At 43.6% G+C, this 21,593-nt stretch overlaps 1 protein-coding gene across 1 annotated transcript; it reads right to left on the bottom strand.

Annotated features, from left to right (window-relative positions):
* Positions 1 to 1,016: 1,016 nt before the first annotated feature.
* dnajc11a (DnaJ (Hsp40) homolog, subfamily C, member 11a) lies at positions 1,017 to 20,220 on the bottom strand. The gene is made up of 16 exons (XM_080535111.1): positions 20,117 to 20,220; positions 18,710 to 18,839; positions 18,214 to 18,287; positions 14,278 to 14,379; positions 13,922 to 14,050; positions 11,502 to 11,624; positions 10,923 to 10,996; positions 10,200 to 10,389; positions 8,097 to 8,182; positions 6,817 to 6,933; positions 6,050 to 6,205; positions 5,654 to 5,723; positions 4,938 to 4,995; positions 4,689 to 4,831; positions 2,023 to 2,152; positions 1,017 to 1,477 (listed from the first exon to the last, which is right to left on the bottom strand). Exons 1-16 carry the CDS (start codon positions 20,186 to 20,188, stop codon positions 1,452 to 1,454), a joined length of 1,680 nt encoding a protein of 559 aa, XP_080391237.1. The 5' UTR covers positions 20,189 to 20,220; the 3' UTR covers positions 1,017 to 1,451.
* Positions 20,221 to 21,593: the final 1,373 nt, after the last annotated feature.

A 21,593-nucleotide genomic window follows, 5' to 3' on the forward strand; every position in this document is an offset into this window, starting at 1 on the left:
GGAAAATCCAGGCTTATTTTGGATAAATCTCACACGATTTATCAAAATAAACCCAGATGTTTTGATACATCTCACGAAATGTATCATAATAAGCCTGGATTTTCCTTTAGCGACATTGATGGAATACCCCCCTGGGAAGCCTCCACGGTCAACATAGTTGTCACCCACAACAACTCCTGAGTGGGAGTAAGCAGAAGCACCACCACCTACACTGCACAGTCCCTATGGTTGTTACTATGACAACCAGCATCGCTACGTCCCGCCGTTTCTGAACGCACACAAATCCGATTTGGTCGATGTGTAAATGCTGTGAACAGTCAGTATTTATCCTAAAATGGATTTGTAAAAAAACAAAACGGATCTGAGCGTTAACGCCTGCAGTGTGAACAAAGCTTTAGTCACAAGTCGCATTATTGATCTCTGGCAGCTGGTCAACATCATTGATCGGTTCATGCAGGGCCGGTCCTAGGCATAGGCGAACTAGGCGGTCGCCTGGAGGGCGCCAAATGCCCCAAAAAACTCATTTACATTTAAATAATTTTGTCTCTATGAATTTCATGTCTCTATGAAAATATGTCTCAACCTACTGTCTATTTTTGTCTTGAAACCATTGTTGTCCATATTTTTACTGTTGAATGTGTGGGTGGTGATGAGGCAGTACTGGTGGCTTAATGTGGTGGTGGTGGTGGCGCCCCTAACATTTGGGGGGAGGGGGGGGGGCATCAAATCATACTCTCGCCTAGGGCACCTAAATGCCTAGGACCGGCCCTGGGTTCATGGTTCATTTCCAATCAACGAGTAAAACGTTGAGAAACATAATGCTTACTTTGTACAATGCTGCACTGGTCAGTAGTTCCTAAGCTCTTCCATTGTTCTCTTCAACTTCAAACAAGGCCTTCAGTTTGATTTTCAACCAATGTGATCAAAAAGAAAATAAACGAACACGAACCGTCACTCAAATGGAGATCCCTGTTTCCTGCGCAATCACCAAATTGGTTAATCGACACTGAAAAGATTGATTTTTTTAATAATAATATGGCAAATTTACACAGAGGTGCATTCATACCTTCAAACATGAGTCACATAGGCACTGCAGTGGTATATACAGTACTGGTAGATACATCAGACATTACGGGCCACAGCAGAAGGGGGATTTCTTAGATAAGAATATAATAATTATATAGAGTAAGAAGCCTGAGAAGAAAATAAAAAGTGTGTGGCTATTTTTTTGGGTGTAGAGGTATAAAAAAAAAAGGCCGCATTCTCTCTCCACTGAATTTCAACCGTAAAAGAGGGGGGGGGGGGGGGCGGGGGATCGGGACGCATGACATTTTGGGCACGTGGTCAATCCATGTTGTCGTCTCCGATCTCTGAGTCTGTCTGTCCGTCCGTCCTCATATCGTGTCAATCTGTCCACTGACGTCTCCCTCTCGGTCCAGAAGAAATGGCCACTAGGTGTCAGCGTCGATCCTGTGAGCTACATGAGAGCGAGGGGGAGGGGGGGACGACGACGACGACAAATAACAGGTTAATATTTAGTTGTCAGACAATACCAGCAGACAGACACCAAAACGATCATGATACAGGCGTATGAAACACTGAATGAAGCTAATCTGTCCAACATCTTATCTATATGTGACAGCAGCTGGTGAACGCGGGAACAAGTCGGCAACCAATCAAAATGTTCCGACTTTTTATTCCGAAAAATGTAAATAAACGTCAATGTTGTTGAAAATCAACGGCACACTCGCTAGTCAAGGCAAAACACTGCAATGCAATGGATCCGGTGAGTAATCCCCACTACTCTACACTAACTACAGTAGTAGTGGGGATTACTCACCGAACCCACTGCATTGCAATATTTTGGCTTCACTAGCGAGTGTGTCATTTTAATTTTATAAAAAAATGTCAGACTAAAAGTCAGAACATTCGGTTGGTTAAACGTCTTGTTCCCCCGCCTTTCACCAGCTGTAATTCTGACTGGTGGTCACTGGTCACACACTTGCTGGTTCGGCCGCTTACATTGTTTGGGTATCCTGAGGGCCTCCGTGTCTCCAGACAGCACCTGGTGCATGACGCCTCTGAACTGGTACAGCACCTTCAGGCTCTTCTCCTCCCCCACCACGGGGTCGTAGAAGCCAGGTAGGCCCGCCTGGAGGGGCGACACAACATCAGTCAACACCTACAGAACTACCATGTCTTATGACTGACCCAGAAGGCCTTGCGGCAAGACGTTCTAGAAGTTGGCAGTTTAGTTTGTTTGTGAGAAATGCGAATTGTAACGTCCAGAATGAAAGTGAATATCCAATAGCACATTTACTGTTTGAAAGAGATCAAAAGTGTATGCCAACTGATTCTTCGTATAAAGAAGCTTTCGCTTTTTTAACCCGACGTCCTAGCCATATTTTTTTAAGGTAGAAATACCACAACCATGTCTATGGCTGACTGGAGAGGCAACACCAACGTCGGTGAACACCGACAGTACTGTAAATGGTAACAGGACTGTACTTATATCGCGTCTTATTCCAACATGCTTTACAATGTCCTCTCATTCACACACACATCCACACACCAACGGTGGCAAGTACCTTTACTGGGTTATCATTAGGGATGCTCCAATCTGGATTTTTGGGGCCGATACCGATCACCGATTTTTTCCTCAAGATCAACCGATACCGATTTTTTTTAAAATACATAACTGTAGGCCTACTGACTGGATAGCCTACATATTTTTAGCTTTTTAGACAAAAGTTTTGATCCATTAGGCACCAAGCAAACGCAGACCCATTTTTATGGCATAGTAAAAGTCTGGCCTATCACCCAGTTAGGGCCTGAAGCCCAAGTCAGTGGATATGGCTGTATAAAAGACATCATAAACGTGGCCTTCATGGTTTACATACTGTTACGTCCTCCTATGTTTTCTGTTCAGTTATCTGTCTTCCCCAGGGGAAAAAAATAAAATAAATAATCCCCAAAAAAAGATCGTTTTTTGCGATCGGCCATTTTTGCCGATCACCGATCGAGTCATTTGGAGTGAAATCGGCCAATTTAAATCGGTGGCCGATAAATCGGAGCATCCCTAGTTATCAATACCAAAAAGACAAACTGTTGAAAGTATGAAATCACCCGATTTTACATGTTTAGAACAATACAAAAACACAGCATAGGCCTAACTAGTGTGGTTACTTTGAAGCCTCTGTCCCTTGAACATGTGATGTCTTTCTCATGCGTGTGAACCAGCTGTCCTGTCACCAGAGGCAGGGACGGCCCAAAGCATAAACAGACTAAGCAGCGGGCGCTTAGGGCCACAACCACTAGAGGGCGCCACACTTTTAAACACCTTGTTATGTGTAAGTTTGATGCTTTTATAGTTGAAAACGTTTACTTTTATAGTTATTTAACTTCTCATATGTTATGTATGTTCATCTAGCCCCCCCACCCACCCCCTGGTCGATTAAACACCCGTCAATCGAAAACTCCAACCTGACAAAACGTGTGTGTGTGTGGGGGGGGGCAGATTCAAAATCTTGCTTAGGGCTTCAAAAATGGTAAATGGTAAATGGACTGACTTATATAGCGCCTTATTCCAAAGCGCTTTACAACGGCCTCTCATTCACCCATTCACACACACATTCACACACCAACGGCGGCAAGCTACCATGCAAGGCGCCGGCCCGCTCATTGGGAGCAATTTGGGGTTCAGTGTCTTGCCCAAGGACACTTCGACATGTGGCCAGCCGGGGCTCGAACCGCCGATCTGCCAACCTTGCGATCATTAGACGCCGGCTTTACCTCCTGCGCCACAGCCGCCCCTGTACTGTCGCTTCAAAAGTCCTAGGGCTGGCCCTGACCAGAGGGCCAGCGGGGCTGTTTGACTCAGTGTGCCCTACCTGAGCCAACGCTACGCTCCGTGTATTGCGGTGATGAATCAGGGGAGGCGTTGCAATAACTCCTAATACTCTGACATTTATGTGTAAGCTTCCCCCAAACAAAAGGCCTGGTGTGAGTGAGTTGGGTGAGATGAGTGCTAAGCTGGGTACACACCGCACCATGCGACAGCGTCGGATAACCTTTTCGAGAGGAGGAGGAAGTTATTTCATGAGATGTCAGGCTTTCTCATTTCATGACCTCATCCTAAAATATATAGAAAAGCTGGCTGGAAATATATAGATATAGATATTTCTTTTTTTTTTACAAAGTAATAAAGAAAGTGTGGTTTGTGTTTTTGGTTTGGTTGTAAGTCGCTTTGTATAAAGGCGTCTGCTAAATGTCAAAAACTTAAACTGTAAATGTAAGTTTGAAATATGAAATATTGTGATACAAATGGACTAAAATGGACTGCACTTATATTGCACCTTTATCTAAAGCGTCCTCTCATTCACCCATTCACACACACATTTCACACAACAATGGCGGCAAGCTACCATGCAAGGCGCCGGCCCGCTGACTGGGAGCAATTTGGGGTTCAGTGTCTTGCCCAAGGACACTTCGACATGTGGCCAGCCGGGGCTCGAACCGCCGATCTACCAACCTTGCGATCATTAGACGGCGGCTCTACCTCCTGAGCCACAGCCGCCCCATAATGTGTGATACTTAATCGAGAGGTTATTTTGTATTGAAAATCACGCGAAGTGTGAAAGCTACTGTACCGAGTAACTATAGTAACTATCGTAACTATGGCGACATACCTTTGAGGTCTCAGTTAGAATGAGCTTGGAGTCCTTCACCAGGCACTGAAGTGGAACGGTCACGTCGATGACCTTTGCCCTCTCGTGCCTCCGACTGTTGTCTGTCACAAACTTGCCGTACCAGGCGTTGAGGATGATGAGCCCTGGGACCCGGGAGGTAAACATCAGCATGTTGAGAGTCAACACAACATTATTTTTTCACCGACCATCTTTTGATACTTTGATACTGTGATACAGCACCACACTTACCCAATCTAGATTCCTCCGTTTCAATTATCCTGCGTACAGATTCCTGCATTAGCAGGATCTTCATAACGAGAGAGAGAGAGAGAGAGTCGAGTCAAATGTCAAATCAGATTGCTCACGTTAACACAAACAGACTAGATAAATGGCTAGTCGTTCACTTGTCCAGTCATATTTTTGGATTATTCGAAGAAGGATGTGTGTTATGTTATTTGTTTAAAAAATAAAATGTTATATTCATTTTTATTCATTTACTTATTTTTGTTTTAACCATTTACTGACGAATTCTGTTCACTGTTTACCGTTTTTGTTGATTTACTATTGACTAATGCTGTATATTGACTGCTAACGCATGTTGAATGTTTTATATTGTATGTGAATGTGTGGACCCCAGGAAGAATAACCTTCACTACTGTGATGACTAATGGGGATCCATAATAAACAATGATGCATGTTTGTGAGGAGACATTGGGCCTGTCACAGACAAGGAAAAAAGCCTGACAAAGAACAAAGCCTTGTCCTGGACTAAATCCTACTTTTAATGTACAATTAGAAGTCTAGGGTCAGGCCTAGGCCTTGTTTAAGTCTAGGGTCAGGCCTAGGCCTTGTTTAAGTCTAGGGTCAGCCCTAAGCCTTGTTTAAGTCTAGGGTCAGCCCTAAGCCTTGTTTAAGTCTAGGATCAGCCCTAGGACTCGTCTAAGAGCGGTATGTTGTTTACTCACAGCAGACTCCGCCTCCTGCTTCTTCCTGGCGATGTCGGAGGCAGAACTCTCCCGATGCTTCTCCAGCTCCCTGCAGAGCGGAGGATAATAAATATATATATATAATAATATATGATATAATATATATGCCATATATACGGTCCCAGTGGGAAGAGAATGTAGCATGAATGTACATGTAAGAGAATGTGGCATGAATGTAGCATGTAAGAGAATGTAGCATGCAAGAGAATGTAGCATGAATGTAGCATGCAAGAGAATGTAGCATATAAGAGAACGTAGCATGGAAGAGAGAATGCATTTGAGCAGTTCACATCACGTCAGAGTGATACTGAAACTGTCCAAAAGCAGTACTAGTACATGCTGCGGCACGAAGTGAACACTAGAGGGCAGTCTTACTGTTCCTTCTGGGCGCGCACGTAGGGTCTGATGACAAGCCGCTGGATGGCGAGGTAGAACACCAGGGGTCCGACGGTGGCGTAGAACACCGCGCTGGGGAGCATCTGGTCCGTCAAGTGAATAGGGAAGAGGTATGTCTGGCTGGCCCTGTTCAACCTGCAGGAAGAGAAGAGGTATGTCTGACTGGCTCTGTTTAACTGTTTAACCTGCAGGAACAGAGGCCACATCCCTGTCATACATCTCAATACATCCTAGACTCAAGACTCATTCTGTTCAGACTGGCCTTCCAACAGCGAGTCCTGACTAACTAACACTACCCCCCCCCCCTCGCATAGCTTCCTTTTTGTTTGTTGTGTTTCTTTTTGTTGTTGTTTATTGTCCTGCTTCTCTTCTCTCTTTTCTTCTTCTTTCTTTTTCTGTACAGTGTCCTTGAGTTTGAGAAAGACACTTTTTTTGTATTATTATTATTATTATTATTATTATTATTATTATTACTGGCTGAGAGGTTCGATTATCTTAACAGCAAAAAGAGCCTCATCGCGCCCATTGTTTTTATGATTCACCTATTCAGAGAGACTTCAATATTCAGGACAGCTGACCGTAGGTTCTGTATGGACACAAACGCAACGTTAAAAAGGAATTGCCTAATTTGTCTTTGAGCTGCCAATGTCAAGGAAGCGAAGCCTGAGATATTCTACTCTCGTACACTTATGTGTAATGTGACGTAACAAATAAACTCAAAACGTGAATACCAAAGCCACACTTACTTTATTTTGAGGGAGACCCCCTGGGGGACCCCTACGCTGACCGTGGCCCCCAGGACGCTGTGTCGACTGATCTTCCTCTCAGCGCCGTACTCCACCACGGTCCCGAAGAACCCTGATCTACAAGGTGAACACAGCCATGGAAACAATGAGCAAATCTTCCTATTTTGTATTTTTTGTACAGTAGAGATCTGTCTCAGCTCTCAGATTAATACGGGTGTTTATTATTATTACCATACTAAGTACAGGGTTCCCACACCTTCTGAAACATCAAATTCAAGCACCTCTCAATAATAATAATAATAATAACTTTATTTGTATAGCACTTTACATCAAAGTGCCTTACAATAGGTAAGCAACAATTTAAAACAACTATTTCTATTTAAAAACACCCATAATTTCACAGCATAAATACACAGGCTATGACATATAGACAACAGAAAACAGGTGGGTCTTTAACTTAGTTTTGAACACTTTCACTGAGCATGCCTGTCTGATGTCCAATGGAAGACGGTTCCAGAGAGTTGGTGCACGGAAGGAAAACGCACGCTCACCGATTGTCTTTTTCCTGACTCTAGGAACAGTCAACAGGGCAGAGCCATGTGAGCGCAAAGCCCTTGAGGGCACATATGGGTCGAGAAGGTCCTTTAAATAGGAAGGCACAGTGCTATTTATAGCTTTATATGCTAGTAGCAACAACTTGAAGTCCGCTCTAACATGGACAGGACTCAAGCACCTTTCAAGGACTTTCAAGACTCAATTCCCTCAAATTCAAGGACCCAGCATAGTTTGAGACAGAACAAACTGTAAAGCATTTTTGAATATATAGTATATATTTTTTAGAGAGAGAGAGAGAGAGAGAGAGAGAAAGAGAGAAAGAGAGAGAGAGAGAGAGAGAGAGAGAGAGAGAGAGAGAGAGAGAGAGAGAGAGAGAGAGAGAGAGAGAGGGGAATTCAAGCACTTTCAATGACCCATGTCTATTTTCAAAAACGTTTAAGACCTTGATTTCTTTTTCACAAATTCACAAACTTTCAAGGATTTCAAGGACCCGTGGGAACCCTGTAAGTACACATCACAGAGAGACCAGGCACAAAACCATGCCTTGGTTTGACTTTGCTGTGACGTGATTTAAAGCTGGAGCAAAATAACTAGCTGGTCCTCGACTCACCACGAGGGGGCGCTTAAGTGGAGTCTAGCATTATGCAACATTACACACCGCTAGGAAATTAGCTTAAGAAACAACTCATGACAATGGCTGAAGTGAAGGCTGGACAGGAGCTTACTTGATTGAGCCCTTGATCTTCGTCTGGTCGTCGTCCTGGAACTTGTACTGGTAGCTCATCATCATGAAGGTGTGAGGGACTCCCAGCTGCAGGAGAACCACAGGATGTGTCAAGGAGAGGAGAGACAGGACAGGTCTGCCGCAGGACTTCATGTACAGGGTCATATAGTGTAATATACTGTCATACAGTGTCATACGGGGTCATATACTGTCATATACTGTCATACAATGTCATACAGGGCGTCTGTGGTGCAGGAGGTAGAGCTGCTGTCTAATGATCGCAAGGTTGGCAGATCGGCGGTTCGAGCCGCCGAAGTGTCCTTGGGCAAGACACTGAACTCCAAATTGCTCCCAGTGAGCGGGCCGGCACCTTGCATGGTAGCTTGCCGCCATTGGTGTGTGAATGTGTATGTGAATGGGTGAATGAGGCGCCGTTGTAAAGCGCTTTGGATAAAGGCGCTATATACTGTAAGTGCAGTCCATTTACCATCATAGTGTCATATACTGTCATACTGTATACCGGCATACAGTGTCATACAGGGTCATATACTGTCATAGTGTCATATACCGTCATACAGTGTCATACAGGGTCATATACTGTCATAGTGTCATATACTGTCATACAGTGTCATATAGTGTCATGCAGGAAAAATGTCATTGCTTCTTAGGATTCCCCTTTTCCCATGTGCTATGTTTGTATGCATTACTGTTTTATTGTGTTTTAAATGTATTCTATTGTCATGTATACATGCTGCTATCTTGGCCAGGTCTCTCTCGGAAGAAAATAGATATTGTATCGCAATGGGACTTCCTGGTTAAATAAAGGTTAAATAGAAAAGATCAGTCACAGTGAGTGCCAGTGGAGGCACTCATGGTAGGCTACTTCTACATTGATGCATCATACATGTTTGATACCATTCCTCAGTCCATCCCATGCATTACAATGAGCCCGTCCTCTGATTTCTACCTCTACCCAACTCCTCTGTAGGGTAGTGGTGGTTTAGTGGATAGTGAGTTGGACTGATTGAGTAAGGCACTCGTTGCCTTGAGTAAGACACTCAGCCCTAAGCAATTCCAGGGAGGCAGTCTGGATAAAAGCGTCTGCTACACGCATTATGTTTCACTGTCTAATACGCCCTGGGGGGGTATTCCATCAACGTTGCTAAAGGAAAGATCCAAGCTTATTCTGATAAGTCTCTCCTGCCCTTTGGGCCAATTAGGCTCGAGAACCATCGGTTCTCAAGGCTACTTACTTACCATTTACTTACTTACTGGGACACTTTCAACAAAACTTTCCATCGAGATCCGGCATTTACAAAATTCACTGATTGGTCCGAGGGCAGGTGCTTTTATAGTAAAACGACTGAAATTCTGACTGATTGACTGATCACAGATTGACTGATCACAGATTGACTGATTGTCACCAATTCACGCAAGGAGGGGGGGGGCACGTCATTAGCGGGGGACAGAGATGGAAGTGATTAGCCGTTTGTCTCAATCGGCCACACAAAGAGGAATATTAGCTAATGGACCTATCGCTAAGCCACGCCCCAAAATAGAAATTGTCCAATCATATCAAAGCAAAAGTCATTACAGGCAGGAAACTCGGACAAACAACTCGCTAATATCTGATGGTGAAAAGCTTCTAGACTAAATATTCTTGTCATCTTTAAAAAACATGTCTATTACTTGCTGCGGTAAATCAAAAATCTGAAATCTGCCAACTCCCGCCATTGTAAGTCATTGAATGTCATTGAGTCACGGTCGGTCAGTCACTGTCAGTGAAGCGCTGTTTGTTTGTCCGAGTTTTCAAAGGGGGCGTGGCTTAGCGATAGGTCCATTGTGCATTGTGGTCTCGGTCAAACGAATAAAGTCACGGCCCATCCCCTTGTCGATGCTATAATAACATATATCATATATATAATAATGCACGCCATTTAGCTGACGCGTTTATCCAAAGCGACTTACATTGCAGCGAGTGCATACATTCGGCATGTTCGGTATATAATATCCCGGCGGGAATCGAACCCACAACCCTAACAACCTTGTTAGAGCAACGCCCTAGCAACTGAGCCACAGAGGAGCAGGTGCTGCTGAGTCTGACCTGCACGGCGAGGGTGAAGTGGCTGGTCTTGGTGTCCCTGACCAGGCTGGTGTTCATGGAGGACTGGGTGCCCCAGCGCCACTGCAGGTAGCCCATGGTGTTCTTGTCCAGGTGGCGGGCCAGAACCGTGGTGCAGCCGGGCCGCACGCCCCGCGAGGAGAACTGGAGCCCACACTGGCCCGTCACGAAGCTGCAGGAGGGAAGACAAGAACAATCATAAATTGATTAGTTAGTAAGTAAGTAAGTAAGTAAGTAAAGCTTTATTTATATAGCACTTTTCAGACAAGAAACGCAGCTCAAAGTGCTTTACAACAGGAAGATAGGAACATAAAGTGAATATAAAAACATAAACAAGAATAAAATGAATGTAAAGAAGAAGTCGAAGATAAAATACAATAAAAGAAGATAACAAATGTAAACATTGTGGGTAGTCAGATCAGCCTCTCAGTTAGAAGAAGCTACTCCATGATTAGATTAGATTACATTAGATTAGATTACATTACATTCGATTAAATTAAATTAAACTTTATTGTCATTGCAGTACTTTTGAGTACAACGAAATGCAGTTTAGCATCTAACCAGAAGTGCAAATATAAGTGATATAAAACATGATAAGTGATGAGTGGGTAGTACAGTAGGTAGGTACAGAATGAGCTGTTCATTTTGATACAATTTCATATACCATTAACACTGTTTTTTTAACCCTTAACACTCCTGACTTACCAGCGAGACGTCAAGTTGCGGAATATCTTCATTCCGAAGAGGGGCCCGTGTGTGTCTCCCGCCCCGAACTCCAGCTGTGTACACAGAGAGACACACACACACACACACACACACACACACACACACACACTCAGTTAGTTATACACACACACACACACACAGTGAGGAGTGTTATCTCTAACACTGGGCCACAAATTGCGTAGAAAGATGGTGAACAAACAACTCTCATTCAGATATGTGGATTCTTTATTTGTGTGTGTTTGTATGTGTGTGTGTGTGTGTGTGTGAGAGAGAGATAGATAGATAGATAGATACTTTATTTATCCCCGTGGGGAAATTCATTTTGCCGCGCCACTCCACTGAGAGAGAGTGAGTGAGTGAGTGAGTGAGTAAGAGAGAGAGTGAGTGAGTAAGTGAGCGAGCGAACATGTGTGAGTGTGCGTGTGTGTGTATAACTAACAGTGTGTATAACTAACTGAGTGTGTGTGTGTATAACTAACTGTGTGTGTGTGTGTGTGTGTGTGTATAACTAACTGAGTGTGTGTGTGTGTGTGTGTGTATAAGTAACAGGTTCCTGACCTCCCCCCAGCCTTTAGCGGAGGTGACTCTCCGGAGTGACAGGTTGATGTTTCCTCCTCCGTTGCCGTTGTGGGTTGACAGGGACCCGGAGAGGACGGCTGTGTCTGTGGTGGTGAGGGGGGCCTGCAAGAGGTGACACACACACACACACACACACACACACACACACACGCGGTGTGAGATTTCCTGCAACTCAGTCGGTCTGTTACTTATCAACACATTAGATACTTTACATAAACTACCTCACTGCACTAGCTACCTAATTGTACATATCTCATAACTGTACATATCTCATAACTGTACATATCTCATAACTGTACATAGCTCATAACTGTACATATCTCATAACTGTACATAGCTCATAACTACATAGCTCATAACTGTACATATCTCATAACTGTATATACCTCTAAACTAAACTGATGTTTACAACACTACCTCTGCACATACTGTATATTGCATACTTACCTATCACTACTATTCTCATTCATTCATATTTATGTTATGCCCTTAGATCACTATTTGCACTTTTGGTTGGATAGTACTATGTACTAAGTACTAAGTCCCCTATGACTTGTACTGCCCCCCTTGTACTGTCTCTCTGTTCTCCAGTGTCTATATATATATAAATAAATAAAAAATAAAAAATAAAAAGTTTTCCTTCTATCACGGAGACTGCCAATGGCCCCTGGCCTGAGCTAGATTACTCTTCCTGCTCCGACTGGTGGATTGACGATTCAGTTGTAGGGCTGCAACTAGTGTTGTTCCGATACCGATACTAGTATCGGCATGGCCACCGATACGCACAAAAATGCTGGTATCGGTATCGGCGAGTACTTTACAAAAACGTAAGTTTTTTTTTTTTTTTTTTTACTTAAGTTTTACAAAAACTTTACGAGTTTTACAAAGGTTTTGAGCAGTGCCAGACTAAGTGTTAGCAATAATTTTACATCGAGGTGAGTATGCGGCTCAAAAAACATGTTTTTTTGTTTTGTTTTTTCAAACGCCGTGGTATCGGATCGGTACTCGGTATCGGCAAGTACTGCACGGTCAGGTATCGGTATCGGTATCGGGATCAAAAAATGGTATCGGAACAACACTAGCTGCAACTAACAATTATTTTGATAATCGATTTAACCTGCCGATTATTTAATCGATTAATCGGATAAAAATGACAAAAACAGATTTCTTTAAAAAAAAAAAGGCTTTGCTACATCAAATAGGTTTAACAACAGGCCATGGACTATGGCGGTAGATTGTTTCAATAAAGTAGTTGAACTCTAGCTCAATACATGCATTGTTTTAGGTAATAACTTTGCTTAATGTAAAGGTCAGTAACCCAAAGTGCAATATAGGCTACAGACAAGACACTAATGTTTTTATATAACAGATATGCTCCAAAACAATGCAATGTGTCCTCTCACTCCATACAATAGGCTAGGCTACAGTCAGTGCCTCACTCTAACTCACGGGTAGCTTGGTAGGCTACCACTAGCTAGCCTTTAGCTTATCACCTCTGCTCTACCACTGACGTTAGCCAGCTAGCTAAATACACTTGTCATGCAATATTGAATTCATGAATGCGAGCAAACACGCAAACACTCACTGGCTATCGCATTACATTACAGTCATTTAGCTGACGCTTCGCCAGAACTCACAAGTGCATCTCCTTACTAATACAAGTGACTATGAGCATACTCCGGTGCTGAAGGCATAGAATGCGAATAGCAAGCTAAAAATACAATAGGTCATTAAGAGGGAGAATCTATTAGATAAACGAGAAGAACGTAGGCCGACAGCTGTGCCAGTGAAACGAACGATCCTCACTTCAAAACGCAACGTAATATAATTACCCTGCTGAGGCTGAGCCGTCTTCATCCATCACTGTCACATGCTTTCTTTTAAGGTGTTCTCGCATCACCGTTGTGCTCCCGTGCCATGCAAGGTCGGTTTTGCATAGGTTGCAGCAAACACATTTTTCTGTAGCTTTTAAAGTGAAGTGCTCCCACACCTTGGACGACTTCGGTCGAGACGTTTTCTCCGCCATGATTTAAATGTAGCCGCCGCGGCAGCTCCGCAAGACACCGTGGCGTGCGTCAACAGGAAGTAGGTTTGTTATGGAACAAGACCCGACGAATCGATAATGGCATTCGTCGCCAACGAATTTCATTATCGATTTTTATCGATTTCATCGATTCGTTGTTGCAGCCCTATTCAGTTGCTTAGTCAAATGTATTGATTGTAAATCGCTTTGGAATACATAAAAATGTAAATGTAACGACTACAAATCTAATCTAAAACAAACACTGTACCATATGTCCCAGCTCTGTCAGTACCTCTATAGCCTGTGATATGTCTCAGTACCTCTATAGCCTGTGATATGTCTCAGTACCTCTATAGACTGTGATATGTCTCAGTACCTCTATAGATTGGGATATGTGCATCTTGTTAATCTCGACATGTGGAACGCCCCCTGCAGGCGCATCCTCGTAATCCTCCTCGTAGCGATCAAAGAGGTCTGTGGCGTCGACGCCCACGCTGATCATCCCCTGGGAGAGACACATCAACATGAGTCATCCTGGATTAGCGGGGTTTTTTCAGTCCTACAGTTACGAACACAACTTCAACTGTAACCCCCCCCTTCGTTGCACACCCACACGTACACTGACTGACTGACTCTCACACACACTCTCACACACACACACACACACTCACATACTCATGCGCGCGCGCACACACACACACACACACACACACACACACACACACACCTCACCTTGGGATTGGTCCTCTGCTGTAGCCTTCTCTCCTCCCTCTCTCTCTGCAGACGCTCAAACTCCTCACGGATCTCTGTCGGTGTCCGTCTTCTCTCCACCACCTCGGAAACATGGGAAACATTGGAAAATTGGAAACATTGGAAAATTGGAAACATTGGAAACATTGGAAGCATTGGAAGCATTGGAAGCATTGGAAGCATTGGAAGCATTGGAAACATTGGAACATTGGAACATGGGAAACATTGGAAACATTGGAAGCATTGGAACATTGGAAACATTGGAAACATTGGAATGGGAACATTGCTGTGAACCATTGCTGTGAACTAGGGATGTCCCGATCCGATATCGATATCGCTACGATATTGGTCCTGAATGCTGGATCGCACCAGAAAAAAAATAGGCTGCGATCCGCGTGCGCGATCTGGCGTGTCACTCACGTGATGACAACAGTAGTAGTCAGTGGTCTAGAGAGAGTTGGCTAGTAGCTACCAGTGTGTAATGAGTCTGACAATGTCAGGATGTTAGCTGGTGAAATCATAAACCATTTGCTTAAGTAATTTTTCGGTTATTTACATAGTCTGAAACTACAGATTGTAAGCTTTCAAATGATGCGTCATACATTGAAATCGGAAAGAAATTCAAGACGACACGAGTATTTGAATGTTGGTGCACCGAATGGGAATTGCGACAGGAGAAAAGTGACTGATCACAACAACAAACGCTGATAGCGGCTAACAGCTAACAGTGGTACATCGCTAGGAAAGTCTAACTGCGTTTTTATAACATCACAACATACTGAGAGAACATGGACATGCTAAAAACACATAACTACATTCTGAATGCATCCGTTTGCGCGTCTGTTTTCAGTTTAGCGCTGCCTCTCTGGGAGCGCAGCCCCAGTTCATCAGCTCCCTCACCTCCACTCCCATCTTAACTAGATGAACACACAGTCCTTGCTTTTGAACACGTCCTAAAACGAGAGTATGTTTACAAGTCATTATCACTTACTGGTAGCCTCCGACAAACGAGAACAGTTAATCCAATCCACAGATTATAAGTATTTAGTGATGGTTAAACTGTTTTTTATTATATCATTCTGCGACTGGTTTCTGGTCTCACCAGCGGGCTACACTTTTAAAAAGGGTCCTATAATTGATTTTCCATTTGTGAGAGAAGATAAATAGAATACAAACCTGAAGGCACTAAAACTAGAAATCAGACAGTAACTCTTTTTTTTTTTCTACAATGCTGAATGCTGCTGTTTAAATTGTTTTAACCAGTTGCAGGGCTTAAAGTGGGAAAAAATCCTGTGCCTGAAACTTTTTCTTGGGGAGGGGGGGTCACAGTTTGAGATATTGGGAGAGCGGGTACAGAAGACAGCTTCTTGTCTCAATGTTTAAATGCATTAATACTATTTAATAGTCAATACAACATATATGTCTAGGGATGCACGATATGCATTTTTTTCCAACTGATACCGATACCGATGTTTACCCGCTTCTCGTGGTCGATAACCGATATGAGAACAGATATAATTTCACAGTTGATAACCTGTAGTTCATGCACACCTGAAGGTAAGAAAGGCTATGTAGTGAGCAAAGATTGATGATTTAATATTCCATAGTGATCTCACCAAATCTCACTATTGTTAACACAACAAAGAGAACACTTCTGACTCTTCAAATGTTCATTTATTATTTCCTCTAACAAACAGAATCTGTTATAGACAGTGCACATACATGCTTTTTTTAGAGTGTCAAAAATAAAGTGCATCTTGTCTATCCCTGTAAATTGAAAATGCATAAATAAAATATCAAAAAATAAATAAATAAAGTGCATCAGTCAATACAAAAATAACGGATGAGGTAGGTTGTGATAAAGCCCATCAAATGTTTTGCATAAGAATTCAAAATAAATTGCACTGACATGGGAAAACAAAAAGTGCATGTTTTCCTTGTAAACAACAAATCTCACTATAACAATACAGAGTGCATGTTTTCCTTGTAAACAACAAATCTCACTATAACAATACAGAATAAAATATATACATGTCTTTAAAAGAACAAACTGATTACTTAAGCCACTATCACTTATAATCTCCTTCTTTTTGGGTCATAAACAAAGCCCTGCAATTTCTCAGAGACACTCCTTTTCAAGGCATTAAGTGTTCCAGGGGAGACAGAGGACGCTTTGAGTGGTGCTGTGGAGGCAGTGGGTGGTGCAGTGGAGGCAGTGGGTGGTGCAGTGGAGCGTTTGAGTGCTTTGGGTGGTCCAGTGAAGGCTTTAGGTGGTGCAGTGGAGGATTTTAGTGCTTTGGGTGGTCCAAAGAAAGCTTTAGGTGGTGCAGTGGAGGATTTGAGTGCTTTGGGTGGTCCAGTGAAGGCTTTGGGCTTTTCTATATCATAATAGATGTCATTGCAGAATCCTTCCACCTCAGAGGTAAATGGGCTCATCATGGCCTTGGCGGCATTGTTCACCATGTGAACTGTATCTCCACATATGTCGAGCAGGTTAGGGTTCTCCTTCCTTGCTTGTGTCTCCAGTCCAGTCTTCTTTCCTCTCATCACTGCACAGTTGTCAAGCAGAATACTGATGACAAGTGACAAGTCAAGACCATTGGACTCCAGGATATCTTTGAGCTCCTGCATGAGGGCTGAGGAGTTGGCGATGTTTAGTTTCCTGCTGGCTAGGTGTTGTGTCGTCACCTTGCCCAGATCATCATAAAAAAAACGAACAAGGACATTGAGGATTTTGTCCATGTTGAGATTTGTAGCTTCGTCGATATTAATCGAAAATGTAGCTTTTTTTAGCTTTTCACATAGCCGTTTTTTAAATTCCGGGGCAAGGCCATGTGTGTTTAAATAGCTGGCGTGCTGGTTGGAAATGGACAGCTTTGACAGTGCATTTTTATCTTGTGATAGCGTCTTACACAAATCGACGATTGGCTGAGCCACTGTAAAAGACAGATCATGTTCGGCTATAAACGCACACACTCGGATCTTTTGCTCGCAAACAAGGTCGGTCATTGAAGATAAAATGGTACCTGTAGCCGTCGCTCCCGGCAAGGTTGTTGTGTGAGCGAGTGCTCGAACCGATGCTTGGTGACCGGGATCTGAGGCGTGTCGAGCGATCACCTTCTTCCCACTACTGCCGTAGAGGAGTCTCTTCGAGCACGGCGTACAGAAACAAGCACCCGGCTCCCTCAGTTTGAGGCACCACGTCCCATAAGGCTTCCCGTCACCACTACTCTCCTCTATCCATGCCCAGCGCCATTTATTTTTTACTCCTCGTTCTAATATAGCTGTGTCTTCGCCAGTTTTGAGAAACTTTGCTTCCATTTTAATAGACAAAAGTTAGCGAGACAGCGGGCTGCTAAAAGCGAACGTCTCTACAAGCTCACAATACACTCAAACTTCTTAAGGCCCGCCCCCACTACTCTGCCTCCGATTGGCTAGAAGTCGTTGGTTGGCTTGAGCAATACCATTGGTAGGCGGAACTGTCTCTTTAAATTACGATGTAAACCAATAGCGTGTGATATATATATATATATATATATTTTTTTTATTCCCCCACGCCGGAAATCCGGCACTGTGCCGGAGTACTTTAAGCCCTGCAGTTGGTCACTGAGTACTGCAGAGTACTGTTTTTGTTGCTTGAATAAAGGCTGGCAGTCTTTAATAGCCAACTGTTGTTGTGGACTATACTGGGGAAGTATTTGTTATTATTCAGGAGTAAAACAATAAATACTAATATCGGATCGGTATCGGTATCGCAGATACCTGAAGCCCAGGTATCGGTATCGGTAGTGAAAAAATGGGATCGGGACATCCCTACTGTGAACCGTCGCTGCCTGACCAGCACACACTTTACCTACCAGCATTAGCTTGACAGAATAAAGAGGCATCAGATCATAGAAAAACCCCTGGATGACTTACCTCCCATCCTTCCACATCCAGTCCTCTTTTGCCGTAGATATCATAGATGGCTCGAGACTGTGGGTCGCTGAGGACTAGAGGGAGGAATATGAAACAATAAGAATTAGTTGCGTTATTTATTTGTGTGTGTTTGTATGTGTGTGTGTGTGTGTGAGAGAGTGTGTGTGTGTGTGTGTGTGTGAGTGTGAGAGTGTGTGTGTGAGTGAGCGAGTGAGTGAGTGAGCGAGTGAGTGAGTGAGTGAGCGAGTGAGTGAGTGAGTGAGTGAGTGAGTGAGTGAGTGAGTGTGTGTGTATAGCTAATAGGTTCCTGACCTCCCCCCAGCCTTAAGCTCTCCGGAGTGACAGGTTAAAAAACTTGAATGAGTTAATAATAAAAAAAATATAAAAAATAAACTGTTCTGTTGTCTCGATTCATAGACAACAAAGAATCGTTCTACTCACAGTCGATCTGAATGAGCAGCTCAAAGCGCTAAAACCAGTGAGCGTGAGGGTTTACCTTCATAAGCTTGATGCACCAGGTTAAAGAGTTGTTCGGCCTGCCTCTTCAGTTCAGGGTCCCTGTGCTTGTCTGGGTGGTACAGCATGCACAGCCGCCTGTACGACGCCTTCAGCTCATCCTGCGTTGCCTAATCAGCCGTACGGAGAGAGAAGATGAACAACATCGTAAACATTAGCAAGATATTCCCATTTAGCATTTTACAGCTGTGTAAAATCCGGTACAATATAATTTCATACATACTGCTTGTAAAGAACGACAACGTGTTATATGCAGAAGTTGCTTGCGAGCTAGTTTTACCACGGGTCAGTCAACAAACTGGTTAAAATACCGTGACTTGGAGCAGCCACCCTAACACTGAGTGTGTAAACCTCCCTAACACTGAGTGTGTAAACCTCCCTAACACTGAGTGTGTAAACCTCCCTAACACTGAGTGTGTAACCTCCCTAACACTGAGTGTGTAAACCTCCCTAACACTGAGTGTGTAAACCTCCCTAACACTGAGTGTGTAAACCTCCCTAACACTGAGTGTGTAAACCTCCCTAACACTGAGTGTGTAACCCACCCTAACACTGAGTGTGTAAACCTCCCTAACACTGAGTGTGTAAACACCCTAACACTGAGTGTGTAAACCTCCCTAACACTGAGTGTGTAAACCTCCCTAACACTGAGTGTGTAATCACCCTAACACTGAGTGTGTAAACCTCCCTAACACTGAGTGTGTAAACCTCCCTAACACTGAGTGTGTAACCTCCCTAACACTGAGTGTGTAAACCACCCTAACACTGAGTGTGTAAACCTCCCTAACACTGAGTGTGTAATCACCCTAACACTGAGTGTGTAAACCTCCCTAACACTGAGTGTGTAAACCTCCCTAACACTGAGTGTGTAAACCTCCCTAACACTGAGTGTGTAACCTCCCTAACACTGAGTGTGTAAACACCCTAACACTGAGTGTGTAACCTCCCTAACACTGAGTGTGTAAACCTCCCTAACACTGAGTGTGTAAACCTCCCTAACACTGAGTGTGTAAACCTCCCTAACACTGAGTGACAGGTTGACTTATTGTGTTGATCGATGCTTACAGCAACAAAGCTACTTTTGTCTGTGCACTTTTTTTCCCCAACTAGCGAACTAACTACCTTTATCTCAGTATTGTTGATGAACAACTCAAGAAATGTTCCTATCTAACCCTAACCCTAACCCTAACTCACCAACCTGCTGACATTATTACCTAAGAGTCACAAATCAATGATAAGCGAGGGTGACCTAGCTTAGCTTAGCTAGCTTAACGCATTGCCTCTCCTTTCGAGGAGACGTACGCTAAATCATTTAAACCGACTACGAAACAACTGCCTAATAAAGCCGCATTACAACCAATACAAACAGGACCCGGGGGTATCATACCTCTCTGCGGACATTAAGTAGAGAATAGTAATCGTCGTTGTCAAACTCATCCTCCTCCAAGGCCGGCGCCATGTTTACAAGCTGTCATCCGCGCTTCGCTTCGCTGCGATCGGTATCTGTGTGTGCAGCCCTGCGTTACTGCAGGTGCTGCCCCCTGGTGGCTCGGATGTATCTAGGGTTGCCAGATTGGGATTGGCATTTTCCAGTCTAACCACAGTCTTATAAACCGCGAAATCCACCAAAAACCAGCCCAAAACCTAATATTGTCAGAAAACTGCTAAGTACTATTGGGCAGGTGCCCATCTCCTGCCCCTAAACTGTATGTCTGTTGACAATGATGTTTATAAAATGAAATAAAAACATGCACATTGTATGTAGCTACTAGGGTGTGTGTTTTTAATTTCACGCATTTTGTAACTTTCAGGCACTGACATTTTGATACCGCCTAAATGCTATTTATCCAGCCCAACCGCTCAAATGCTTTTTTTCCAGCCCAGTGTAATAATAAAATTAAAATAAATAGCCCGTTCGGCGGTAACCCGCCCTATCTGGCAACCCTAGATGTATCTGTAAAGCGTAAAAAAACTCGGGGTCGCATCTCAATAGCGTAACATGGGTTCCTCTAACGCCTCCTTTGCTTCATCTTTATCAGGGTTGCCAACTCTCACGCTTCTGGTGTGTGACACACTGACTCATCATCTTATGTCTCACGCTCATACGCTTTTTTAAATATTGATCAATACATTGTTAGTGACGTTATATACAGTATAGATATTCCGCGGGCGCGTTTACTGTAGGTCCATATATGCCAAGGTTATATGGGACCTACCCCCCTCCCCCCTGTCCCCCCTCGTTGGCCCGTCGGTCTTGCTACCGCAAGGACCTTGAATAACAATTACCCGTAATTAAGCCCATGGCATCAAAATAACAATCCAGCCAGGTACCCAAAGTTGGCAACCCTGTCTTCATTCATGCGAAACTGTACTACAGATAAAGAGTGGTCGAGCATCGCATATCCCCTCTCATCCTTCCCTCGGGTCGAGTGAGTCTCACTCAAAGGACGTGTCATTTTTGTTAGACAACAGTCATCGCCGTGGCCTTTCAGCTGTATAGGCTGTTGCGTGAGATGATTCCTCCGTTTGTTCTGCATGTGCCTCTGGAGGACCGGGAACACTGCCAGTCCGGCATTCTTACAAGCCAAGGCCTATCGACGTGGGCTCATATACGCCCCATTGGCCACATTGGCCTTCCGAGTCATTGAGTTCAATCTTAAATTGTCAGGTGTGCAGAAATAAGCATGACCCTGTTTTGAAATATTTCAGTGTTTTGGTATAAAAAAAACTATTGACAAACATAGTGCTTGTAAATTAATTCGGCCATTGGAGAACGTCCAAACGACGAATCATTTGCTCACAACTTATTGTGACTAGTTTTATTCAAATAGGGGACACTGAAACAGTGTGCAACTCTGATAATC

The sequence above is a fragment of the Nansenia antarctica genome, assembly GCF_963989245.1.
Source record: "Nansenia antarctica genome assembly, chromosome: 6".
In the NCBI taxonomy this organism is placed as follows: Eukaryota; Metazoa; Chordata; class Actinopteri; order Argentiniformes; family Microstomatidae; genus Nansenia; species Nansenia antarctica.

Excerpts from the sequence above, each read along its gene's own strand:
- dnajc11a (XM_080535111.1), bottom strand. The coding sequence starts at position 20,188 with ATGGCGCCGGCCTTGGAGGAGGATGAGTTTGACAACGACGATTACTAT. Across the intron at positions 10,390-10,922 it reads CGCAACTTGACGTCTCGCTG|CTTCGTGACGGGCCAGTGTG; the intron begins GTAAGTCAGGAG and ends TCCCTCCTGCAG. Across the intron at positions 6,206-6,816 it reads GGGGTCTCCCTCAAAATAAA|GTTGAACAGGGCCAGCCAGA; the intron begins GTAAGTGTGGCT and ends CTCTTCCTGCAG.